We start from the raw sequence: 27,662 nt of genomic DNA on the forward strand, positions 1-27,662 counted from the left end.
CCAACAACTTCCTCTATAAATTGTATTTAAAAAACAACATATTACCCCTGTTATCTGTGCTGCATGGACAAAAGGCTGTTTTCCTTTACAAAATTGTAAAATCAAGGCAACGGTGCGGGCGCTAATCGATTTTCAAAATGTGCTGTGATTGGCTACTTGTCCGCCACGCAGCCATTCATTTTGCTTCTATTTTGGCGTGGGCGGGACCTCAGCGCTCCCAGGCAGGTATGTAGGAGAGACTTGAGAGGCGGTGAGTAAACACAGTAGGCGAAGATGGCGTCGGGCAAGAAGACTGGGGGGAATAGCAGATTGGAGAAAGGAGTTAATGGAAGACGCTCGTCCAAACACAAAGAAGGCCCAGTGGGTGAGTTTTTTCTGTGTCTTGTCAGCCTTGTCACAGCGCACCTCCGCTTTTTTCTTCGCTTTTAATAACGTCTCCCTTCCCTTTTAACGCCCCTGTGCTGCCACCTCCCGCTAGTATGGGTTAGCGGCTACGCTAGCTTACCTCCGATAGCCGAAACAAACAAGTAGGATTTAAGGCACCGCGTCTGTCTCCGCCGCATTGGTCCTATGATTGTTGTATGACATGAAGACGGGGAGGTGCTGAGAAAATCTGCGCGTAGAGTGTTTAAAAGCTCCGCTGAAAGAAGTGCCTGGTCAACCCTCCTAGGCATGTCCCTGGTAACGAGCACGCAGCGGTCGCAGCTTCAGTATTTGTACTGTTAGTTGTAGCAGTTGTAGCAGTGGTAGCAATGTCATCGCTGTACATGTGTGGCCACGCGTTGTATTTACATTCACTTTTCACACTCTGTGTCCCCGGTCTCAGCCGCTGACATTGACAGGACCCACCTGAACAGGTACTCCAAACGTAAACAAGAGAGGAAGGGAGGGGTGGGAGTGCAACTAGATTAACCTCCAGGTGCGGCATGTGGACGGGAGGGGCGGGGGCTGTTGGTTGTTGGTACTGTACCTGCTCTGCATTCATCGATTAAGCGAGTTGATAGGGTCACTGGTGACGCTGTCAGTAGTTTCGCCTTTGTGGCATGAGAGCAGGCTGACACATGGTGATGAATGGGCAGCGTCCTGCCGTAACAGGATGCTGCCTGCAGGCACTCTGGATCTGCTGTAATGACTTTAAAAACTCCCTCTTTTGCTCTATTCTCCCGTTAACTAGACCCCTGTTACACTGTAACTGGAACAATCCAACCTGCCCCAAAGCACCACTACTTTCAAAAGGCTTCCTTCAGTTTGTCAGGACTCTAACAATACGCCATACATTGTCTGTGTGTTTTGCTATACTAATAAATATTTCTAGCGGCCTATTTTTGAATCATGTGGTTATAATAGGCCCTAGGCCCGTATAATAGGATTAAAAGAGATTTTACCTAATCTTACTCATTATGTGAGGTTTCTGATATGCCCAGTTTTCATCAGATCTGATTATCAGAGTTCTACTTTTCTTTTTCATTAAAGGTGTTGCATAATAAAACTGAAAGGAAGCCTTGTGTGTCCTATGTGGAGGGGGCATGGGGGCTCATTGTTGCTAGCTTCCTGTTGTTCACTTTGGCCTTGCGTGTATGTTTGGCCTTGTGGTGCTCTTGACTGGGAGAAGGGTTAAAGCCTCCTTAGGGAGACACTGCAGAGCCCCTGCTGTCGCCACTTCCTGTTGCCTGGGCACTGCTCAAAATTTGCTATTTTTAAAGCCTGCTTCCTATAGACATGACGTGTGGAGTATCAGATATCTGGCAGAGTTAAAAAAAAATAAATAAAAAGAGCAGATACCATATCCTTTAGAAGAAAGTACTGTCACTGTCTGGTCTCAACATGTGACAGATGTTTTTCTAATTGCATAGATTGATGAGAATATTATTCTCATGGTGGTGCATTTTACTTCAAGGACAGGCCAGTGTGTTTTCATTTCCTTGGACTTAGATCTACCTTAACTTCACATTTCCCCAGAATGGGTCTGTTTAGCCTTGATATACAAAAAAACACAAGAGAGCCATGGCTTAGAATGGCCTAGACAAGATCAGCAGAGTTAATCATACTGACAATAATAAGTAGCTCAAAGTCTTCTCAACATTAGACTAGACCATTAAAGCAGCTCCTGTAAGTTTTTAAGTATTCTGAGTGGAAAGGACCAGACCGACTCTAATTTCTAGCCAGAAACGTAAACAAGCAGGTTTTTCCAGAAAATATAACCGTTCTTTTGTTTGCATTTCTTTGTACAGAAGTTACACTTTAAGCAGGGGGGATACAACAGCAAATCTGCTCACATTTTGCATATCTACTTCACTACACAGTGGAAAGTGATGGGAACTACAGAAAGAGTCTACGAATGCAATGCATCACTGTTGGATTAACTACTAGCTATGAACCTACCAGGATCCAAAAGCATCCACTGCTTTGGTTAAAAACTGGAAAGCACTGTCACATAGCACATAACTTTACCAAGGCTGTCTGTCATTTATGTATTTTAATCATAGAAAATGTCATGGCCTGCACTTTTCACCAACTTTCTTAGAGCTTTGTTAACAGGTTTTATCTTACAGCTAATAGGCCTTCTTCACAGCTGACATTTCGACTTGTCATTGCAGGAATAGCACAGGTGTTACTAATAACATCAACTATTGACTGAAACTCTGATCAGCGTCCCGGTTAGCCACGACAGTGTGACAGTGAGCCAGCACACACAATAGCAGGGCCGAGTGGGATAGATGGAATTCAACCATCGTTAATTTTGTTATTTACCCTTGTGCCATTCTTGTTGTGTTATGTCAAGCTATCTATCATGGAATAAGGCTATAGATAAACAAGCAAAAAGAGCAACAAGTGGTATAACATAACCCTCTTGGTCAATTTATATCAATAACAAAGACAACAGAAACAACCAAATTTTTCATCAGGGCCGTAGTGGCATCTGTGACTCTCTGTGTGTCGTTATTCCTTAGTATTTTTTTGTATCTCTGTATTTCTGTTAGCGGGTGAGGGTTCATGTCTTCGTTCCAAGAAGTCTAAACTAATGTCATATTTTCCCCAGGAAAAGATCTCTGAATTACAGTTGCACCCTCTATTTTGGGTGTGCACGCATTGTCCATGCTCTGCATTCATTGCGAAACATTGGTAATTCTCAAGAGTTAGTACATAAAGCACGTTTCTGGTGCATAAACAACCAAAATTTTATGTTCAGAGGTATTATATTAATACAGTTCAACTCTCAAAAGTCTAACACAGACACTACCAAAAGATAGCAGTTGAATATTAGAGGCAGTTACAGGTGAAGGTCTTGTACTTAAGCAGGTTTAATGTTTGATGAATTCATGTAATCATAGTGATTTACTGATGGAATGATAAGCTGATTAATCAAACAGTTGATTGTGACAATTTTGATTACCTGGTGGGGGGTGTCATTTTGGGCCCTGGTAAAAAGTGCATTCATTATTCTTAAATGCTAAAGGCAAAATGATAATTTTATCAAATTTTAGGCAGTAGATTGATTGATAATTATTGATTTTACTGCTCTTTTTGAGGTTTTTGTGACCTTATTTAATAGAGAATGAAGCACTCAAGTTACAGTAAAAGGAAAGAGCTAAAATTGAAATATTGTTATCATCTCATCATCTCGTGCTTGTGTCTTTGCCAGTGTCTATTGTGATCTGCCAATTAGGTTGAAGTTCATAGGGAGGTGCAAGCTGATCAGCCAATAGCAAAGTGGCCCATTGTGACAGGGAGAAAGTTAACTGGGCTGGGGTTGTTGATAGCCTCTCTACGCTTTTAAAAGGGGCATGGGAGGGATGAAGGAGAGGACAGAAAAAGGACAACATTGCCTCTGAATAGAATTACTTATGAGAGCCTGACGGGGGAAGAGCTACATCATAAAGAAAAGAAAGCGACAGGCGAAGAGAGGGAGAACAAATCGGAATCGGAAAACCATATCTCTCTCCTGTCTGCCACCCGTCCCTCCTTCTCTTTCTCTCATTCTGTCTCTCTTTTTCCTCTGTGCTGTCATTGCCTTTGTGGAAGAGAGGAGACAGACAAGGAAAGAACCTTGAACTCAGAAGCTGGTAAACACCCTTTCTTTTTTCTCTATCAGTCTTTCAATAGTTAGTTTATACCATCAATTATATGCTATACCCGAAGCAGCCTGCAGGTAATTTTATACGAACACTCAGTTTACACTGTTTGTGGGCCCTGCAGGAGTCATTATGTCCGTAATGTTGCTGGTGTTGTTATACATGACTTATTAATACCCACTTTCATCCATCTTTAATGTGGAGAGAATGCAACGGGCTTACAGTGACCACTTGTTTCTGTAAGACAGGAAAGGATGATGCTGAAACATGTTACGGTTATAGTCAAAACTCAGTGGGGAAAATTACATATTTTTGTTGTTTTCTGCAGTGAAAATAAGTAAATACAACTTGTGAAGCACACAGACATGAACTTTTATTTAATGAAATCGAAAAATAGAAAGGAATGAAACAGTTCAGGACTCCTTGTCACATCAAAATCTGCTGGCACCTTGGACCAATGCTGGAGGGGCTGTGGTCTGGTAGGTGGTCACACTCGGCATCCTCTGGGACTGTCCAAATTTATCAGAATATTGGCAAAACATACAAAATGAAATTTAAATATGTTTAGATATAGAATTGCATTTGGAACAATCTTACTTCCTATCAGGAATATTACCAGTAAATATAGAAGACAACAACCGGACACTACTAATGAGAGTCCTTCTAATTGCCAAGAAGATAATCACAGTCTCCTGGCTCATGTCGCAGTAACAAAGTAACACAATGGAGGGAGAAGGTTAAGGATGTTATGAAAAACATAACCACAACGTTGCAATGTAAAACAGACGTATTCTTGACTAAATGGTCCTCAATTATTATTTCATATTTTTTCAACTGATGTTATGTAAGAGATAGTGAAACAATTAGTGTATTTTTTTTTTTTTTTGAACACTATGCTACTTCTTTTACAATGTAGATTTTACGTTTTCTCTCTGTTCACTTTATCGGACGAATGTCACTATTCATCCCTGGTTTTTTTTTTTTTTTTTTTTTTTTTTTTTTTGAGAATGGGAACTATATATGGACATAAGGATCAGGATGCCGAAAAACATGGACTGCCACCTAAGATATTTATGCCTGTATTATATCTCTTAACATGTGACTTTACTGTATGAACACACTTGAAAAAAGGAAATAAAAAGAATTTAAAAAAAAAAAAAAACAGTTATCATGCCATGTGCAAAAGTTTGGGCACCCGACTAAGTCAGTACTTAGTAACCAACCCCCTGCAGAGATGATTATATTGTATCCCTGGGGGTGCCCAAACTGTAGAGGTGGCCTTTCATAGATATGAACAACATTTGCTGATGCACAAAAGGCAGAGGTGATAAGGTGAGCAGGTGAGCCATATTTTTCCTTTAGTGACTCCTGTAGATGGTACATTAACACCTATCCTTGCTTAAGTGTAGTGGCAGTTTTATTGTTTCTGTTTAAGGCTGCTCTGTTTAAAGAATGAGCTCTTTATAAAATGGTACTCGTTCACATAACTGTGTTCATTTGCATGACATTTGCATATGATGTACTCCCTGCAGTAAGAAAGGGGTGCAAAGTGTGCTGGTTTCATTATCATTAAGTTTTTGAACAGTTTATGCTGATCCAGGGTTCATAAAGTCCTGAGATGGAGCAACAATCCCAGAATTTTACGTGTGTTTTTGTCTCTAGCTGTTGAATTGTTTTGAATACTCTAGGCTTTCTTCATCGATCTGTATGATGTATTTGTATTATTAATGTTTGCATAATATATCATGGTGAGGGGATGGTAACTCCAATTTACACGTTGTGTGTCTCCCTGACCCTTTAATCCTGCTACACTTCTGCATTTCTTAAGACTCTGTTAAGCTAACATCTACTCAAAAATATAATTAATATTATTTTCGTAACTGTGTACAGCTTGATTTTGTTTGGAAGTTTCTCTAAGATGGACCGCAGAGTAAAAATATAGTGATGTCGTGTAGAGACAAATCCAAAAGCTTTTTCAAAGATAGTTGAGAGCATAGGGAGACAGTTGGCTGTATTTGTAGATCAAATCTCAATATCATTTGAATAGCACGATGTCAATTCTATTTTAGTATGGAGTTTTCCCTTGAAGTCATGGGTGACCTTATGTGAGAGTATTCCTTTCACATGGTTGAATGGATGTGAAATTAGGCCCCCGGGTTGCTTCTTTAAGATTTACAGAAATGGATAGAACTGGCCTGCTCATTTGGCTGTATAGATTCTTTTCAGTCTGTCTCTATATCCCACAGCTAAAGAATGCCTCCTAAATTCCATGGGGCATTCACCATGGGCTTCATGGCACCATCACGCAAACATATACACAAATGGTTTAGTGTGCGGACATGATTATAACAATTTGGCTTGTGACAGAAACAAATAAGGGGATCTAAATAAGTGGATAAGTAGCATGACATATTTGTGAGTGGCTCATTGATTTCTGTTTTATTTAAAGGTTCAGTTTTGTAACATTTGGGTTTCAAGTTGGGTGTGTTCACATGAGGTATGTTTTCCAGTGCCGAGGGGAAGAAGCAGGTCAGGCAGCATGCCTCATTGGCTCAAGTAATGCGTCCCTATCCATTTTATTTTAGCATAATCGAAGTGCTAAATGCTGGGACGGACATAGTGAATCCTGAATGGAAAATTGTACCTGTAGGGGGGGGTGACTTTTATTTTTAGGGCATGGTAAAAAAGAGCTCTCCCTGAAAAGTAAGTGGGGTGAGAGGGAAAGACAAGACAGGAAAATGAGAAGATAGCTGATAAATATCTCTTCCCAGATGTCGGGGTTGTGATTCCTCCGAGCAAACTGAAATTACCTCTCCTATTACTCTTCCCGAATGGCAGGTAATAGCAGAATAATTGTGTGATTAGGGCTCAAAATAATATTTCACTTTGGTAGAACCTATTAACTTTTTATCATGCATAGGCAACCTCCCCTCCTCATCCCAAGATGTCGCTTTAGGGATCTGTAAAGAAATCGCTGTGCTGTTTTTTTTTTTTACATTTTTTCTGTATTGCTTTATTGCTATAGCCTTAGTTGAAGTTTTAATAACAACTGTATGAGGATGGGTGTGAGATGATTCCAGAGGGGGCTGATGTTATTTTGCTCTTCATTAGGTAGCAGCAGAGTCTTTCTTTAAAGTAATTTTGAACTGATGATTATCCATTATCTCTCCATTAAGACTAAATGTGAACCATTCACAACAGAGAAATTATTTTCCTTCCCTCCACATGGGAGGTACTTCTGTCTTCGTTCCTTTTTGTTTCTATTGTCACCCTGTCAGTCACCCTATACAGTAAGTACTGGCTAGTCCCTAGAGTTAGGTGCTTTGGAAACAGAGGTCTCAGGTGACTTGGCAGAAGAGTTCAGTCCAACAGGGACATAGTGCTGGATGTGTGTTATGCTACGTTAGGGCAGAGATATGAGCACACTTGATAAACGCACACAGCTGTGTGTTGTCAGCTGTATACCTCCCTTTGGGACTCTTATGTGAGTGTGTTTATTTGTTTTTGTCAGTGTATGACTAATCTGTGTTTTTCCCAGCAGCATGACGTTAGGAAAGGGCCCTGCTTTCTCCTCCTGTTCCATGCATGTCTGCCTAGATCTTGGTACATTCTTGGTGCTTAGCCCAGATTTACAGCATTTAATTTCAAGGCTTGCTTAACACGTTTCAATCAATGAGGCTTTATATGCCAGCCTATGGGGGATAAGTTAATAGGAGTAAGAGAACATTATGTTGGATACATCCAATGGTATCCCACTTGGTACAGTGTCTACATGCCGATTACAGCAATGGGTGTGGTGCTGAATAGGGATCAGGGTGCCCCTTTTTATGTTTGCAGGACTGGATACCATCTGACAATCAAGTTTTAACAACTACACCATGATACAGTGTGTTTGATTTTACAAATGTATACATTTGGGGTCAGAACGGGTGGCGTGATTAGCAGAAAGATAAGCAGAGGGTTTTGGGATACATGTCATGTGTCAGCTATCACTTTTCCTGGTGAAAGTGTTTCTCTGCTGGAATACATAACACATTAATAAACTTATTATGTGCATGTGTCCTCACACAAATAAACTAATGTCTCTCTCTGTTTCATCCTCTGCCTTTCTCCGCTGTTTCACTGCTCCTAGTGATGGACACCAAGGCAGTGTTTGCGGCCCTGCACAGCGTGTGCGAAGAAAATAGTACTTTCTTCTCAGGAGGAGCCAAGGGGTCACAGGGTGATGCATCGCGGCGGCTGGTGAATGCCATGAAGCTGATCCAGGAGCACGCTCGCAGTCTGGAGCCTGTCATCTCGGGCTTCGCTGCAGTGTACCATCATTTTGACTTTGACCCACACATACCCGCTAATGGTTATCGTTCACTGGTCAAGGTAGGCTGTGGGATGTTTTGAGGTCTGTGTGTGTATGAGTCCTTATGTGTTCTCATTTCAACTCAGTACAGCTCTGAGATTAATAAACCTCCATACATTCTTATCAATATTCTCTCCACACTGTGAGAAACTATTCACAAGCCTTGATATTGCTTTGTTTCAAGGTCAGTCCATTTGTTTTACAGATTGATTTTATGTTGCAAATTAGGCTAGATAAATTTCTCCAATTGCAGAATATCTACTGCTACTGTACCCACTGTACTTTATCTTGTAAGCTTATTGATGAAACATCATGACCTTCAGTGGCTGCAGCCCACCACAACAGCATTATGCTAGCAGAGCAGCAAATGAATGCTACTGTTTTCTAGCCTCTCGATTTCCACATTTTTAATCCTTCTCACCCCCTGGTGATACTCTGAGTAATCTCTAACACCCTGGTGAAGCAGCCAGCCTTTCACTTGCTCACTTTTAGACATGCTATCACACATAGTTTTTTTCCCTTCAACCTTACCACCCTAATCTTAATTATAATGTAAGCAGACCCAGAAGAAATGTCTCTTTATTGATCGTGCAATTAAAGAACATGATTTGCTTTGTTATAATTTTAAATGCTTAATATCCATTTATATAAAAGAAAAGGATGACCTGAAGTTTATCATACATTATGTCAAATATTCATATCATTTCATAAAATAATAATAAATAATTTTGTAAAAATTCTAGTGTTTTATTCCTGAATGACATAATTTACCTAATTTGACTGTCATTCATTTAACTGACCTTGCTTTGTAGGTTAGTATGCTGACTGTATCGAGATGGTAGCATGTTTTCAAATTTTAGATATCACATTTTGCAAAAAAAACCACGACAAATTTTCCTCAATTTTATTGGCACGTTCTCCATACTTTTCTAGGTGGTGCGTTGCTGCATTCTCCACATCATCCACAAGGGGCGCTACATCACCGCCAACCGTCGCAGCATCTTTTTCCGAGTTGCGCACAATGCAGGGGAGATGGAGGCTTACTGCAACGCCCTGTGTCAGCTACGTGCCCTGCTCTACTTGGCTCAGCGCATGCTACATGACAACAGCCATGGCAACCTTTTTTTTCAGGATGAAAGTGGTCTCAGTGAGATCTTTGTCCGCGAATACTCATCCATGCACAAGGGGTGCTTCTACGGCCGTTGCCTAGGCTTTCAGGTGATATGAGCTGTGTGGCCAAGGGATAGAAAGTGGGAAAGATGAGAAATGGAAAGAGTGAGGAACTGGGAGGGTTAGAAGTAACACTATATCATGCTTGATGGTCCAAAACTAAGATTTTGTGTGACACAAGAGTAGGCCACTGGGAAGAAAGGAAGCTGGTAATGAAAAGTAACTTCAAGCTCACCAGTTCTCACTTGACACATACAGAAAAGCAACTGATAGTTCTGGCAAAGGTACTCTTACATGTTACTTTCCTTGTTACATTCTGCAGATCCATACTATTTCTTATATTATATTTGTTTTTATGTTCTGACCTGATAAGTGCAGAATAAAGCTCCCACACAAGTCTATCCTAATCTTTCAGTCAAAAAGCACTGATCAGTTTGTCAGGAACTAACTTGTCCACAGGTGCTCATACATTGCCCTGCTGACATCTTAGAATATAAGGATTGACTCCGAACAGAGAACAAGAGTGGTCAGAAATGTACCATGTAGAAGCCAGGAAAAGAATACAGAGCTACAAAAGACTGCTGCTGCCCAAACCTGCAAGTAAAATGAAGTGAGGAAAGGAAATGTCTGGAGGGAATACTAATCTTTATAGCCATGGCCTCTGTTCTTAGTTGAGCTTAATGAGAGAGGTCGAACTCTCAGTGGACAGAGGTCAAAAATCAACCTACAGGGGAAAAAATTATGAAACCTCCCCAGTACCGTCTGCATGAATTTATAAGGTCTAAGACTCATCTGAAATTCTGATATCCCATCATCTATGTTTCACTTTTTCTCTGGTTGAATGAGTGCAGTTTTACTTGTAGTCTATGTCTGGTTTTTAAGGGGACCATGGATAGTGGAGTAGACTTTTAAAGTGTGTCTGTGTTTTTGTCCATCCCTCCATCCTCCCTCCAGTTCACTCCAGCCATCCGGCCCTGTCTCCAAACCATCGCAATCGGCCTTGTGGCCTTTGGAGAAAACTACAGACGCCACCAGTCAGGAATAGGTCAGCATCATCTTGTCTGCAGCTGCACCCTCTCATCATCCAGCCACTTCGTTGTCATTCATAGATTGTACTCATCCATCCCCTCGCCTATTCTATATTGCTCCTCGGCCCCTGACTATGTACCTTTTGTGATGTTGTGTGTTTGGATTGTAGATGCTCTTTTATCTTTTGGAATATTGAGGGCTAGCTGGTGTGCTTCTACTATATTTCAGAGTGCTTTGAACATGCACACAGTTGTGTACAAGAGCAGAGATTGAAAGGCATGCGGCATCATATACACATTTGCACCATGCAAACATACAAAGACGCACATAAATATATAACATTCAAAAAGGGATCGTTTGACTCATCATTTTTTTTTGTGCTCTCTGCTGCACCGCAGTGGAGGCAGGAGGTATTGGACCATATGGTGAGTGTACTGGAATACCCTACCCTTCGTCATAGTTCTCTGTAGTGAACTGAGAGGCTATATGACCATGTGAAGAAGCTGCTTTTATCCCACAGCTCCTGTTATCCTAAATGGTTCTGCACACAGCACTGTAAACTGCATTATCTATCTGGTATCTGCATTTTAGTTAACAGACTGAAGTCGGTGATACCTACAAACTCATATCCTTCCCTTTTCTGTACTACCCACCCTTGACTTCTTGTGAAGCATTAAAAGCAGGGTAGAATTTGATTGTATTTTAGGTTGTTGGTAAAACATGACACTAGCACAGTAGTCCGGAAAAGATTATAGTGCTGTGAGGACGTAAAAGCCATTTCACCCAGTTGAGTTTGACGACTGTTCTCAGCTGCACCCACATCTCTGAAGTTTGCCATGTTTTAGCACTCTGTTTCCACCCTTGATCATCTTTCTTCCTTTTCATCCTTTCACCTTCCTTCTTTTGTTGTCTCAGTGAGTTTATGTTTTCTAATGATATTGTTTTACATGTTAGGGTGCAGTCACTGTAAATTTAATGTTCCCTCATTCCTGCCCTCTTTCCTGCTGTTTCTGTCTTTGTGACGTCTTTGTTCTCATACCCATTATTCTATTCTTCTCTCTTTGTCTTTGCAAATCACATTTCATTCAATCATACACATTCCTCTTCTCTATGAACTCCCATTTATTTTCTCGCCTTACCCTGTCTCTGGTGTCTTCTACCCATGATACAGTATACTCTCCTCATTCTGTCGTCCTTCCTCCTTTCCCCAGGTGTAGCAGCCAGCTCTTTCTTTAACTCAGGGAAGTATGCCATTGACCCAGAGTTGAGAGGGGCAGAATTTGAGCGCATCACCCAGAACCTGGACGTTCATTTCTGGAAGACCTTCTGGAACATTACTGAGACCGAGGTCCTGTCGGTGAGTAGACCGTTAATGCGCCTTTAAAAAACACAGACAAACCCGCTCTTTAGAAATCTGTAATCTGCGCATGTTGTCATTTACTAACCCATGCGCACAGATAAGTGCACTAACCTGTTTTTAATTTTAAAACTGTGTCAGGGATATTTTACTTTCCTCTGGTAAAAGTACCTTTCTATTATTATGCGGTTTTGCCTACAGGCTGTTAGTAATAATAGAGTGGAATTCAATTTATTCAATGGGGTTCATGATTTATTCATCTGGTTTCTTTCTCTCCAGTGCCCCAACTTGCTGTGTAACCTGCAAACTCTCTGACTCTGTGCCTTTCTCTCTATATTTCCATCTTTCTCTTTTTCTCCCTCTTGCCAGAGTCTCGCCAGTATGACATCCACTCAAGTTAAGGTCAACCGGGCTCTGTCTGTGCCCCCTGTGTCCTTTGACCTTCCCCTGGCAGCTAACCACAGAGCATCTGTAACTATAGCTCCACCATCAGCACACATTGGCACTGCTCCGGTTCTGATGAGGCTCATCTCTTATGACCTACGTGAAGGACAGGTACTTAAATCATCATTCAGTTTTAAGTATTAAGTTGTGTGACCTAGTTTGTAGCATTTTCGTCCAGAGGGTCTTCTAAAACCACCTTCCATATACCAGTTTCATAAATTCTTAAAATAATCTAACAATATTTTAGCATATCTGGTATTTCTCTGAGCTGCTCAAGTAAATGACAGCTTGAAGCATCCCTTTGGATTTAATCCCCCTCCCCGTCGCAGGTATCACTGTCACTTTTTCTACTCTGCTGCCCACCCTAATTCTCTTGGGAGACTCCCTCTCTTTGTAGACTGGCACTTAACCAGACATGTTATCAGCAAACGCTTTCAGCCATTGATCTGGCTCCAACAAAACAACAGTGTCCTTTTTAATGTCGCAAAATACAAGCCTGCATCAGCAGAAACCCTCCCTCTTAGCCACAGCTACAATCCCTCCTTGTTTCTGTTAAAGAATGGGGAATTAGTGTGTTAATGCAAGTGCAGGAAGGGCTGGCAGCAAGCTGCTTTAGAACAGCTAGTTAATCCCTCTTTCAAAGGAGCCCTGATGCTAACACTTGCAATAAAATAATGTATATTAACAATGAAAAAAAGAATCTTCGCCGACAATGAAAAAGGCTTTGTTTGCAGTGTACATAGTCCACAGACACTTCCTGAGAGTGAGGTAAATATAATGATGTATCATCATGTGATGTTTTTGAAATATTAGACCTAAACAATAGATCTTAATTGTTTGTCTATTAGCTCAGTTCCTAAAATAATCCTTTTCTGTCTCACTCTTTCCAGGACAGTGAAACTTTGTTGTCTCTCTCTCGCACTGAGGGAGGTGCAATCTCTCTGTCACTGGGGCTGAAGGCCAAGCGCCTCCCCTCTTCTCCCTGCTTGCTGATCCACTTCCATGGGGGAGGCTTTGTGGCCCAGACCTCCAAGTCACATGAGGTGAGATGGTACTTTCCAACTGGGCCGAGCTCGGTTTCATTAAGAGTTTTCCTTATTCTGACTAGGAAGCAGTGTAGTTAGTTTTATTTTGCAAGAAAAATTGACTCCAAAAAACTAATCACATTTTTATATCCGGTAGTATTCTGACTCATATCTGTATGTGACAGTATTTGACCTATTTGTGATATTTATAATGAAACCGTTAAAATGCAGGAAGCGGTAGTATAATACAATTTGTGAAGGGGAACCACATAGGCAAATACGGACAACACTGCAGCTCCGCCAGTAGACACGTGGCTTAGATGTTGTTTTTCCAGGATTTGAGCCGGTATCTCCCCAGCGGTCATCCAGCTAAGTTCACCACCTCATCTCTTCAATACTTCAACTTTTGGCTGTGTTATCTCAGACTACTTGTAATTGAGCCCCAGCTAATTAAAGTGATGAGGAGATAGACACTAGTGGACAGCAGAGGAGCAGACTGGTTACCAGTTTGAGTCTCTTCCTCTGTCAATAGTATGGTATGTAATGAGTTGTTAAGCTAATTATTTTGTAATTAATACCTGAAAATTTAATAGAGACACTTTGCCCTCCTTCCATGTCTTCTTTACTGGTAAGGTGCACACAAAGCTGGCTCTTCTCTTTCATGTAAATCATTGCTTTCTGTCATTCACTTGATTCTCAGTCCTTCTCTTTTTCCTTTTAAACGAGCAGCCCACGTCCTAGGTTTAATTTCTAAATCAATTTGATGGAAAAAGGGACACTAGCACACACACACAAGTTTTGGCTTCATGTCTTAAAAATTGTGTTTGATCTTTCTTGTCATTGCTCTGTAGAGCACTTACAGAGAATCTTGTTTGTGATCATGTTTTATCGTAAGTTTACATAAGTGAAGGTATAAGAAATAGTAGCCTTGGGAAGAAATAAACCTGCTTAATTCATCGGAAACATTACATGGTTACCATGGTTTGTGGCCCCACCTATCCCTGATTGTCCTACCCTGATGTGGTCATCCGTGGCAGCGTGTGATCTCTGTGACACCAGGCTACTTATACAGTGGCATGATGAGTTTAGGCTCCCCTGGTCAAAATGTTTGTACTGTGAATAATTGAGTTAGAAATTAAACATTCTTTTCAACATTTTAAGCTAGAATCATGTTTTATTCTTGGTTGATACAGTTTTTAGAGTGGTGGAAAAAAAGGAAAGGAGCACCATACAAAAATTTGGGCACCCCCAGATATTTGAGCATTCAGATAACTTTTACCCAGGGCTGAGACCTTAATTAGTTTGTTAGGGCTATGGCTTGTTCACAATCATCGTAAGGACAGGCCAGGTGATGCAAATTTCAAAGCTTTATAAATACTTTATAAATACTATAAAATACTTTTATAAACCATGTCCCAACAATCAGCCACCATTGGTTCCTCTAAGCAGCTGACTAGCACTCTGAAAATTAAAATAATTGATGCCCACAAAGCAGGAGAAGGCTATAAGAAGATAAAGTGTTTTCAGGTAGACGTTTCCTGAGTTTGTTATGGAATTAAGAAATGGCATTTAACAGAAACAATGGAAGTGAAGTTGAGGTCTGGAAGACCAAGAAAACTTTCAGAGAGAACTGCTCATGGGATTGCTAGAAAGGCAAATCAACCCCCCCCCCCTTTGACTGCAAAAGACCTTCAGGAAGATTTAGCAGACTTTGAAGCGGTGTTACACAGTTCTACTGTGCAGTGACACCTGCATAAATATGAACTTCATGGAAGAGTCCTCAGCAGAAAACCTTTCCTGTGCACTCATCACAAAATTCCGCATAAGAACATCTAAACAAGTCTGATGCACTTTGGAAAGTCCCGTAGGGTGATGAAGTTCAAAAAGAACTTTTTGGCCGCAATGAGTAAAGGTATGACCACCTCTCCAACTTTTAAGCACAGGGGTGGATCATTCATGCTTGCGCCAATTTTTTCAGCCAACATCTCACTGATAGAGTGAAGATTCAATTAAATACCAGCAAATTCTGGGAGCAAACATCACACCATCTGTTTTTAAAAAAAAAAAAGCTGAAGATAGCTTCTACAACAGGATAATGATCCTAAACAAACCCCAAAATTGACCATGGACTACCTCAAGAGGCACAAGATGACATTTTTGCCATGGCACTCACAGTCCCCCCACCTAAACATCAATCACAAAATCTTTGGATAGACCTCAAAAAAGCACCGCATATAAGATGGACCAAGAATCTCACAGAACTAGAAGCCTTTAGCAAGAAGGAGAAACAGGCGAAAATCCCCCAAACAAGAACTGAAAGACTTTTAGCTGCTCCAAAAGTGTTCACAAGCTTTGATACTTACCAAATGGTTTGTTTCTAAGCACTGACTATGCAGGGTAGCCAAAATTTTGTTTCAGGCCCTTTTCCTTTTTTACTATTTTGAAACTGTGTAAGGTGGAAATAAAAAGCAATCTTGCTTAAAATATTAAAGAAATTTGTCATCTTTTGGAAATCAATTCATCTTTTACTCGCTTAGCTATTCACAGTAACAGAAAATTTGACCAGGGATGCCCAAACTTTTTCATGCCACTGTAGCTACTGCAAGACAAGCCTCTGTGAAATCACCAAGGACATGGGCATCCTTGATCTGCAGCTGCGTAGCAACCAGAGGATGAGAGGGAGCAATCAGAAGGGGGTGAGCCGGGCTGTCATGTTGAATTAACGGAATTATACAACCTCACAGAGAAGATTACCCCGGGCACTAATGCAAGGCTTGTCAGACTATCCCTCTCTCTTCTTCATCTGGGCTCTCCCTTTTTGTTACCTCCTCCCTCTCAGTCTTTCTAATATCTCACAAAATACTTTTTTTGTTCGCTTTTCCACATCTCCTTCCTGTCTTATTTGGGTAAAACGTACATGCCAGCCTCCTTATTTTAGTGGGTGCCTTCTGCTTGAACAGAGTAAAGAAAAATTTAAAATTTGTGAGAGCTAGGGCCAGTGTTGCCCCCTGTACTCCTCATATCTCCTCCTGTATCCCATCCTCGATCTTATCTCTCATGTCCTTTGGGCAAGATGGAGAGTTCGACTTCAGTGGCAGGAACCTTTGGTGCTCTTGGTACCCAATGATACTAAGATCATAGGAACGGATGTCCTGGCATCTGTGCAGTTAGCAACTTGGGCACAGACCACACACAGAGTGTTTGGACATTGGAGGTATAAGCTTGCAGATTAACTGCTCTGCCTGTCTGAGAATGAGTGGGACTGCAGCTCTCATTAATTCCTTCTTAGAGAACAGATCCTGAACTCTCTGAAGTGTGTGTGTGTGTGTGTGTGTGTGTGTGTGTGTGTGTGTGTGTGTGTGTGTGTGTGTGTCTTTGTGAATAGAATATGTTTGTGTATAAGAAGAGTTTCCTGAGTCATGTAAAATTAACCAGTCTTGGTCCCGGCCCAACAAAAACACACAGAGGCATTGTCTGCCCGGTGCGCCATTTGTTGAGTGCTTGGCTCCTTTCTTATGTAGGGAGATGATGAACTGGCCCACTAACAGACCTGCCCATGGAATCATGCACATGTTGACAGTCGTTGGAGACTGGCAACAATGGCTGATATTCACACTCAGTTGAGCGTGCATGCACACACACACCTTAGGGTAGTACCTTTGCTGATTCGCGTAAATCCACAATCCCTGACCTGAACAGTGCTTGAACAGTATGCACACTCACTTGTCAGTGGTCTCACTCAAGATTTATTGTGACAGGTTGGGCTTCAAGACAGCACAGCTGGCTGCTGGAGCTGCCACCTTGTTTTTTTTTTTTTTTTTTTTCATACTGAATCGCTGGTCGGTGAGACGACATACAAACAAATGCACACGCTGTGGTTTTCCTGGCATTGTGAATGGAGAGCTGTCGCTTTCACCACCAGCTCTGTCATAGCTAAAGTCAAAAAGGTGTTGGGAGAAGATAAAGACAGAGGAGCAAAGGAGGAATGGTTTGTGGAAGGAATATTTTGTTATTACAGGTTTTGATGCCTTTCTCACATTTCAAAGTCACTGCATTGCAGTTCTGAAGTAAAGTGCTACCTTAGGTTGGCATAAGAATAGTAAACACTTAACCTGACTGTAGCAACAAGAAAAAGAGAACCACTAGGTATTCTGACAGGCAGTTTGTTTTTGTTGACTATACCTGTAAATCCACACCGTCCCCTTGTCTTTGTGTTTTTCTTTTATACTCTGCAAACTAGGACATGGGGGCACCTTTGTTATTACCATATGAGGAGAAAGGAAATGGAGGTTACTGTGAGGGCAGTGCTCATTCTCCCTTTGTCTAGACACTGAGCCAGAAAGCAGACAGATGACATCAAAGGGACACATAATTTTCATAACTTTTTATCCTTGCTCTTAATGTTGACTCCCACCTGTTCTTTCCCTCCACATTTCTCTTTCTCTCTGTCTCCCTGCCTCGGTGTTTTATTGTTGCCGCTTCTGTTTTTTAAATTTAACAACATATCATTTATTCACCGTGAAGCTTGGTGTTTTTCAAGTCATAAATTTACCCTTCCATATCGTTGTCTTCTGTCTTGTGCAGCCCTATCTGAAGAGTTGGTCCCAGGACCTTGGTGTCCCCATCTTGTCAGTGGACTACTCACTTGCCCCTGAGGCCCCCTTCCCAAGGGCCTTGGAGGAGTGTTTCTATGCCTACTGCTGGGCTCTGAGAAACCACCACCTACTAGGTGCCGACACATCTCACAGCATTGTTTATACATGTTTATATGCTGTCTTTTATCTCCCCTGTACTCTTACTGTTTATTTTTTATAGTCATGGGGAACGTATATGCAATAGAAGTAGTATATACCTAAGCAGATAAAAGAAAATAATGTTGGTTATCAGATTTAACGAACTGGCACAACAGAGGGGTAAAACTCCCCTATTTCAGGGTGAAATTTCCTTGTGGACTGCTTCTGTAAATCCTCACCTTCATTTACCAATTCCCTGTACCTCTCAAAAGGAATCATTCATCATTTTGAAAGTAATCATGATTCAGCACAATGACTTGCACTGTACCCATCGTTCTGTAACTCTCACAAACAAATTGCTGTGATGCTCAATATTCAGGCAGAAAACAAAAGACACGTGGTCGGTTTGGGGTACATCCTACCGCTGAAGCATGCTCTCTCAAATTAACAGTGATTGTAGTGCACTATGTTAGTGTTGTAGTACAAGACGACAATATCACAGCCATGAGGCAGACAGTGAGACAACAACCCCTCACAGCAGCCATATATTCAGCACTGTTATGGTGGAGAAATGAAATACTGTTACTTGATGTGCACTCTCATAGATGCAGAAAAAGACTTTGTCTTTTTTTATTTTGTGATAAATTTTTAAATTTTTTTCCCATTGAATTCTCTTTTGTTTCTCCTAGTCTTTCTCTTCACTTCTTTATTGACTGTCTCATTTTAATCTCTCTAGGATGGACTGGAGAGAAAATATGTCTGGCCGGAGACAGTGCGGGAGGCAATTTGTGTGTGACGACATCGATGCGTGCTGCTGCTTTTGGTGTGCGAATGCCAGATGGCATTGTGGCAGCCTACCCGGCTACCCTTCTGACTGCCTACGCTTCGCCCTCCCGTCTGCTAACACTTATGGATCCCCTGCTGCCACTCAGTGTGCTCTCCAGGTGTCTCAGTGCCTATGCAGGTGTGCGTGTGCGTGCGCGTGTGTGTGCGTGCGCGTGTTTAAAAGAAATACAGCCAGGATTCTTTTTTTTTAATCTGAAGTTGAAAATTAAGTTTAGATCTATTTTCCTCCATTTACTTTCTTTCAAGAGCCTCTGCATGTCTCTTCAGTCTGCTGCTCCACATGTTCTTAACATGATAGTGTAGCCCAGTTGTAGGCTTGTAAACAGTAATAATGATGACAACTATTTGTGTAGCATAAATTATTAGCCCAAAGTGATGTCTTTAAATTATTGATGAAGACTGGTCAATAGCTAAAATACCAAGTACCAATATTGGCTTTTTAGTTAGTTTTAGGACTAATATTTGTAATTCTGTTAATCATAAAACAGTATTGCTCTCTTGCATTTCACTTTCACTCATTATGTAGTACATAATTTGTAAAGTGTGCAAAATATTTCTAATTATAAAGTTCTATAAATGACAAAACAAACTTTCAGTACTTTTATGCCACACCATTAGAAATGCTCCAAAGTAAAATATAGTTGTGTCTGGAAAACCTTGCCTAACAATAACAATTAGACTTATTATCATATTGTTTGTTTTTCATATTGTTGCTGTTAATGCAGGATAAACCCTTGCAAGTCTCTTTAATAACTTTGTCTCACCAAAGGAGATTGGGGACTGCAGTAATATGCCAACTGTGCCAAATTCTGACACAGACATATTGTCTATGTTGTGTCTCTTTTCAATAACCAAACTAAAACACTAATAATTTTCTATTCACTCCTGTTGTCATCACTATTTTTTGCTATCTGTAATACAAATTCTTTGGAGGGAGTATTGAACCCACTCCGTTTCTTCACTCTACTATTATACTTTTACAATGAATGCCTTCCAGTCTTGTCTGTTGTTACTCATTCATGCTTATTCAAGGATAACAAAAACACTTTCATCTCTCTTGCGCATCTATCTTTCCCTCCTAACTCTTCCTTAACGTCTCTTCCTCCAGGCAATGAGCCACAGACCGAGAAGCAGGTAGAGAAAGTGAGCACACTGAGCCTGGTGAGGAGAGACACGGCACTGCTGCTGCGAGATTTCCGACAGGGAGCTTCCAACTGGATCCAATCTCTGCTGGATCCAAACAGAGCCTCAGCTCTCCCCAGCACAGCTGCAGAGGCGCCACCCGGAGCCACTGGTATACCACCTTCTGTGACTGTGTATGGGTGTGTTTTTGCGCGCATGGTGGGGACATTTAACAAAATGTGGGTGGCATAAATGTGTTTTGCTTGGCAGCTATTGTGTTCAAAGTTTCCCCGCAATCTGCTTGTGTCTTTGATTTTATTTATCCGCTGAAAGCACAGATCTTATCTCAGTGTGGGTGGGTGTGTACTTGCCCACGTTTTCAATGTGCTCATTAAGCCAGTTTAACAGATATGAGTGCAACACCTCAACTGCCCCAAAGTTAATTTGAACCCCATATGGTTCAATTAACCAATTATCACTTTATCCCACCTTGTTACATAATACTCCTGTAGTCCCATTCATATCAGTTCACTTCTTTGGAGCAGCAGGACTTAGACGGTAATTGTCAATTGAAGTCACCGTAAATCTGATGGTGAATTGTTAGTTTCATGGTGTCCCCTTAGCTAGGTGACACCCCCACAGCTGCAAGCCCAAACTAATGAGAATGTCATTGGTGGGAGTACTATTAAAAGGCCATCAGGGTGCTGAGATGGTTAATTATTAAAGAGATGGGAGATTGGTAGCGCTTTGTGAGGAGACTGGCCATGACAACTCTTACAGCTGTGTTTTTTTTTTTTTTTTTTTTTTTTTTCTGTTTTTTTTTTATGGCTCGGGGCGGGGGATGATATCACCATGACAGCACTATTTGAATTTCCTCCGCCCACTTTTCAGCTCTTCTTCCCAAAAAGATCCCAATTGTATTTTAGGCTTTTAACTGTTGGCTGTCAACCAGAGGACATATGATAAGTGGAAACAGTAAAATACGTAAAAGTGATTGTGTACTACTTAGTATTTTTCCTTCTGCGTCCTCCAAATGCATGTGTGAATTGGACTGGCCTCTCAATCACTTTATGCACTTAATGATTTGCATGGCTAATGTTAATTTTTTAATAAACGTTCTCGCTGTTTTTCTCTCTCAGACACTCTTAAATTTTGTTTTGCAAAATGTCTTATTTCTCCCTCACACTGTCTTTTAGATGCAGTGAGGAAGAGCATTTCAGAGGCATTCATCTCTTCTCCTCACGCCGACCCCCCTGTACCCTCAGAGCCGTCAGAGTTCCCCACCAGGAAATTATCTGTGAAGAGCCAGACTTGCCAGGACTTGGGATCCCACAGCCGTTCCACTTCGCACAGTGCACCACTGCTCTCTGAGTGCACTGTATGTCACGCTTGAGCATGTTTACATTGAGATTAGCATGCCCTAAGTAGATGCTCTTATCTAGAAGAAGTTAACAGTATTAAATAGCTAACTTAAAAGTACGTTGGGTTGTTAGTGGGAATTTAATCTGTGATTAAATTGAATGTCTGTAATTTGATGATGAATATTGCACCACTGCAGTAAAAAAAAAACTCACACCAGCCTCCCATTTATAATAAGGTTATCTCTGCTTTCATACATCTTGCCTTATAAGGATTTAGCATACAGTTGTAGCCTTTTTAAGAGGTCAAACATTTTGTTAGCACAGAGATATTTTGGCCCTGTATCATACAATGCTGTCTACCCTGCAGTGATGTGCATTTTTCACCTTGATGAACTCAGCTAAGATTATGTCACTTATCCCTCATAAACAGATCTGGCTATAAAATGCTGACTGAATATCAAAAACTTTTTGATTGTGTGGGTACTGGCCAGGTATTGCAGATTATCCTTGCATGTATTTTCATAAAGGCAGACTAGATTAGTGGCTGACTTTGGAAAAATAGGTGGTGACATAAGGTGACGTAAGATTAAATATGCTTTTCCTCTTTATAATGGGGATTGTTCAGCCAAGACTCTCAGGCACTGAGCCAAGGTTTTTAGAAGATTTTCACAAGGACGAAATTATATATAATATAAATTTGCCTGTCAAATATTTTATGCCTTATTTCCTCTTATTTTTATAATTTCCTTGACATTACATTCTCCCTTTATTGCTCAGTACCGTCAAACCTCACCTGAATAATTTCTTGTCTCTTCTTTCACGTAGCCAGAAGATGTGAATTTTTTCCTCTCCAAGAATGCAGATCCTTCCATGTCCAGTGACCTGTCTTCAGTGGCCCTACCACCCCCTGCTGGAGAGGAGGGATCGGAGCTGGAACACCCCAGGGAGTTTCCCCTGGGGTTCGAGCCACTGCGTTCAGAGCAGTTGGCTGAGATGAGGGTGCAGACCTCTCCAGTGTTCAAAGATCCTTTCTGCTCACCTCTTCTGGCCCCTGATAGCATGCTGAAAGGGCTGCCACCCGTACATATAGTGGTAAGAAGAACCAGCAGTTAGAATGATTAACAGGATAACATAGGGAAAGAATATGAGGACACATTGGTCAAATGTTGCTCACTCAGCTCGAGTGTTAGCTGCATGTCAGTCATTGCACTGAAGAGCTTTTGAGTCCTTAGAGCTGTCTTCATTTGATCGAGAAAGCTCTATGAGAAAGCTGATTGTTCATGTGTCTCTTTAACAAGTTTTAAACTTTGTAGATATATTGCTAAGGCATCCAGGAGCAGAGTAGGACTGTTACTTTATCATGGTGAAGAGAAGGGGGGAGGAGGAAAAGGGCTTGGAGAGGGAAAGCAAGGCAAGCTCAAGATGTTAGGAGGTACAGAATATCCAGGACTATACACTGTTGTGTCAGTGAGACAGTGTGTGATTGGAGAGATGAGTGAGGTTGGAGAATGCTCTCTTGTAAATTGGCTCATAATATAAAAATGAGTTGCTGATTTTAAAGTGGCTGGAGTGAGTCAGCAGGAACGTAAAGAAAGCAGGGACAAAAGGGACTGGGAAGCTTGGGTTCCTTTTCTTCATACATTAATTAAGATTCTTGACATGTCTGAAAGGGAATCCTAATTTGCTTTTCACCAATCCTACCCCTTCGCTCCCTCTCGCTTCTTCATTCTTCTCCCCCTCTCAGGCTTGTGCATTAGATCCAATGCTCGATGACTCTGTGATGTTTGCCAAGCGTTTGAGGAACATAGACCAGCCTGTCACTCTATGTGTGGTGGACGACCTCCCCCATGGCTTCCTCAGCCTATCGCAGCTCTCCAGGGAGACGAGGGAGGCTGCCAATGTCTGCGTAGAGCGAATACGCGCCGTCTTCACCCAGAAGGACACACCCCCAGAGCCACGCAAGCACCGAAAGCTGGAACGGACCGATAGGGGTGTGTCGGCCTCTTCTGGGGAAGCTGCTTCTCTCTTCGTTGGCCCCATTGAGGGAGGGGAGGTAGCTGTTGGGAGAGGGGCTAAAATTGCTGATGGGGAAGGCTTAGTTGCTGTGGCAGCCCAGAATAACACTGACGCTGGTGGTATTGGGGCTTAAACAAGGTTAGATAAAAAAGGACTGCCATTCACTGACGAGTGAAGGGAGAAAGGGTAAATGAAAGTCAGACAAATTTAGGCAGTGCAGTGCCTAAAAGGGGGGAGAGATAAAGCATCCTAAAAAACAGAAAAGGGGGAAGGGGCAGTCTAGCAGAATGCCAGGAGAGAGAGAAATGTAACTTCCTCAGCTTCTCAATTCTTGCCACTTGTCTGTGCAGCATCATGCACCGACACATATTTGGCAGACAAAACGAACACACCCACAAAAGATGCTCATGTTTTAGAATAAAAAGGTAATTTAGCAGCTACGTAGATCAAAGGCCAGCACTCACCCAAACATGCAGCACACAGACTTAACAGAGTTGCCTCTAGCCAGCGCAGGCTCGGACATAAAGCAGCGCACAACATTCTTCAGACGAGGCCTGAATGGGATATTCATCTAGGCCAAGGCAGCCATTTGAAGCCCTAATCAGATGGTGGTAGGCGCACTATATGCTTCTGTATAGAGTCATCCCTATCAAAATGGTCACTTGTCCTTACGGGAGCCACTCTAAATCACACTTAATAACTCCACATTGTGTTCTCCATTACGGCAGTTTGGCAGTCAATACAGCTCACTTTGTGGATAGTAACTCTGTTGACTCTCTCCCAAATAGAATTACAAAGCTAAAACACAACAGACTGAAAGGCTGGAAACTGGATGAATTGATCTACTTGTTTCTTGAGATTCTGTTGCAGTCTTTAACAATATTATTAAGCCTATGCAGTAGTATTACTTTTGTTATTTATATCTTTTTTTTTTTTTTAGTATAATCCCTGAATCGTGACAAGTTTGTTTGTTGATTTGTGCACTATATTGTTCGTTTTAATGTAATCATATGCTGTTAATTCCACATTTTTGAAAGTGCTCAATATTTACCTCCGCCTCTTTAGCCACAGCTGCTCCGACATCCCTGGATTTTCCAATTAAATTCATGTCCTACTCTCAGATATGCATACTGATAGGATAGAGTAAATGTAGAATATTACACAGGGACACAGTGCCCTATCTAGATGCTGCCTGGTGCTTTTTGTAGTGCTGATATTACTAATGCAGACATTGCATTTTATTGATTGCTAGAGTGAAATTTGTGGAGATGCACTGAAATGCATTACTTTTTGAACACAAATGTTTGAAAATGTTGGTCCCATCTTTATAAGGCTTAAAAGAGCCTCATCAACAATCATAGCTCTCAGATGTCTTAAAGAGGCAAAATGTTTTTATTTTTATTATTTTAAGACTGGAAATAGTTTCTCACCCTCCTCCCTCTGTAAAACAGGATTAAGAGAGAGAAGGGGCAGCAAAAATCCCAGCACTCAGCTATCAATAGATAACTTACAGTTCACTGCACTGATTTCATCACAGGTTGTCCCTGTTCCTTGCCAGTTGTTGTTGGTCATTACGTCTCTGCACAGTATGCAGTGTGTCAAACTACTACTTCTCTCAGGGCAGGAGATTTCCGGCCTGACAACCACAAATCCCAGGCTTTTAGGTAAAGCTTGAAGTACCTGACCAAGAAAAGAGATTGCAAAAGTGTTTAGTAAAAGCCACCGAACTTGTATTTAGCCAGCTAAAAGTGGCTGGCAGACCAGATTTTTTTGCACCCCACCATCACATTTGGGGTTGATTTTTGGGTTTTCGATAATCTGAGAACACTTCTCTGAGCGTGATGCTACCTAAGCACTTTGAAGTGCACAAAAATGTCCTACGGAGGGTCATTCCCTCTCTCAAGTCCAACTAAATATAGATGCCAACAATGATGGCACTGTCCTGCCCTTGCCCGGAAACTGGACTGGGGTTGCCAGGTCTGTAGAGAGGGATGCTGTGTGATGAATAGGATTTAGCTGAAACTCCGCTTGCAAAATCCTCCCCCACGTAGAAGAGCAGGATTTTCAGACTCAAAGTTATGCTATAGGATTAGACCATGCTCAGTTCTGTCAACTCAGATTACTTACTGCAATATTTTTAGTCCGATTGATGGAGAGAACCAGGACCGTTTAGAGGAAGAAAGTAATAGACTCATTCTCTCTGAGATGCTGGGCTGAAGTTTGTACTTGCTTTACTTGCTGCTGTTTATGCTCCCTCTGCACTTTTGCAGTAGTTTGTTTGTCAATCCGTGAAGTGCATTTTAAGCTTGAGCTTGAATACATGTCACTCTTACTTTTATCCGTCTTTGCTTGTTGCCTGTATGTAAGGCTATATTGGAGTCTCCATGTGCACATTCGCGTGATCACATTAGTCTCCAGTGGGTGAGAAACATGAGCTCACACATGGGCATGTCCTCTCTGTTGTGTTGTGTGTGTTCACATAAAGACAGGAAAAGCTCTTTACAGTCAAGAGACTATTCATAGTATTAGTCATCTGTTGTTCAGAACGATCTCTTTGAAGAAATCAAAACTCTGTGTCACACCAGTTTTTGTTTGTGATATACTGAACATGGACTTCATCAATACTGAAAACTCGACCGCCTATGAAGCCCAGCAGTATTGATTGGTCATTACCACTTCATTGTATGAATTATCTGAGCGGCGAGAAAAAAGTTGTGTGAAATGCATTCACTTGCCGTGTTTTGACCTTCATATGGCTCTTACCCTTGATGACCACTGATGCATCAGGCTAAACTGAGTGCAGGTGATGGACCAGAGAGCCCATCTGGTGTTTTGGACAGATGAGTTTGCAGAGAGTGAGTCAGTGTTACCTTTAGTTCTCCCATCCCTGGCATTATTGTGGTTCCACTGATGTTTATGTGCTGCCTGCAACTATGAGCTGATATGTTTGATTCAGTATTGTTTCAACCGCTGTTGTTTCACAGTGTCTATGTGTGGATAATCCACAGTGCATCTTTTATAATCCCAAATTGTCCTTGTAAGTAGGAACTAGTTTTAGTGGTTCAGTGTAATATTGCTTTTTTTTTTTTTGGTTGTTCAGTTATCAGGTTGGACAGCATACCTCTAAAGATTGCCTCCTCGAAAGCTCCTCTTGCTAGAGATTTTCTTTGCCCCAAGAGGATTTCGGTGAAGTGCAATGCAAAATGGAACGTTGCTGCAAACATGAGCTAGTTGGCTCAACCATCACGTCAGCATTTACAGTAAAGCTATGCAGTCACAACACCAGCATCATACCATTTTACAATTCACAGTCTGTTTAATGTGGTAATGTCATTTTCTGTTGTGCTATGTGTTTGAACCAACCTCAAGGTTGAACTTCATAGTTAGCATACCAACTTATATATCGCAAAACTTGTTTTAAAGTAGATTTGACAAAATTCTTTGAAGCTTAATTATTTTACAAATGCATCAGTGTGTTTGGCTGACCTAAAACACTAATAAGAAATGTCTCCCACTGAGAAGTACTCATTTAATCAAACAGTTAGATATTGTTCATTTATGATTAGTTGTAAGCAGAACCAAAGACTGCGGTCAGAGTCTTGTAACAGGTGTACTGTCCTTGCCGTTTAGTGTTTGTTGTTAACTGGTATCATAGAAAATGCAGGTGCTAGATAGTGTCATAACCCTTCTGCCCTCCATATGCAAATTGCTCCGTACTGTAAGATGCAGTTCTGATGTAGAATATGACTAACCCTAAAAAAAAAAAAAAAAAAACGAAACAAAAAACAAGCCATAGTCTGGGAACAAAGTTGTTTTAAGTTTACTTCTTTTTTTTACTTTTTAAATGTTATTGTATTGAAAACACCACAAGTGCAAACCTGTGTATTAAAAAAAAAGAATGTATATTAAACATCATGATTCATGTAGATATTTTTACTTTGAGATTTTTAAATCAGATTGTATGATTTTTGACTGAGTTTTCTTTGAATTTCATATTACAGTGTTGTATCTGATATGCCATGAGTAGGCTGGTATCTTCTTTTGTTGATTTGTATCTAAATAAATATATTCTCCCATGAACGAGCTATTGTGTTCAAGCTCATTAATTAACCTTTTCTTTGCATTGGTCAGA

At 41.2% G+C, this 27,662-nt stretch overlaps 1 protein-coding gene across 3 annotated transcripts; it reads left to right on the plus strand.

Moving 5' to 3' along the window:
• Nucleotides 1-247: 247 nt before the first annotated feature.
• On the plus strand, nt 248-27,298 carry lipeb (lipase, hormone-sensitive b). Of its 3 annotated transcripts, none has more exons than XM_040117687.1 (13): nt 248-364; nt 8,206-8,447; nt 9,361-9,645; nt 10,552-10,642; nt 11,838-11,983; nt 12,353-12,538; nt 13,318-13,470; nt 18,037-18,181; nt 18,922-19,149; nt 20,140-20,325; nt 21,350-21,531; nt 22,340-22,606; nt 23,259-27,298. In XM_040117687.1, exons 1-13 carry the CDS (start codon nt 274-276, stop codon nt 23,661-23,663), a joined length of 2,607 nt encoding a protein of 868 aa, XP_039973621.1. In that variant the 5' UTR covers nt 248-273; the 3' UTR covers nt 23,664-27,298. The 3 variants fall into 3 exon arrangements, with proteins under 3 accessions (XP_039973621.1, XP_039973622.1, XP_039973623.1); XM_040117688.1 differs by having other exon boundaries at nt 22,370-22,606; XM_040117689.1 differs by lacking the exon at nt 248-364 and adding an exon at nt 3,805-4,064.
• The last annotated feature ends 364 nt before the right edge of the window (nt 27,299-27,662 follow it).

Source organism: Xiphias gladius, chromosome 22 (assembly GCF_016859285.1).
Source record: "Xiphias gladius isolate SHS-SW01 ecotype Sanya breed wild chromosome 22, ASM1685928v1, whole genome shotgun sequence".
NCBI classification, from domain to species: domain Eukaryota; kingdom Metazoa; phylum Chordata; class Actinopteri; order Istiophoriformes; family Xiphiidae; genus Xiphias; species Xiphias gladius.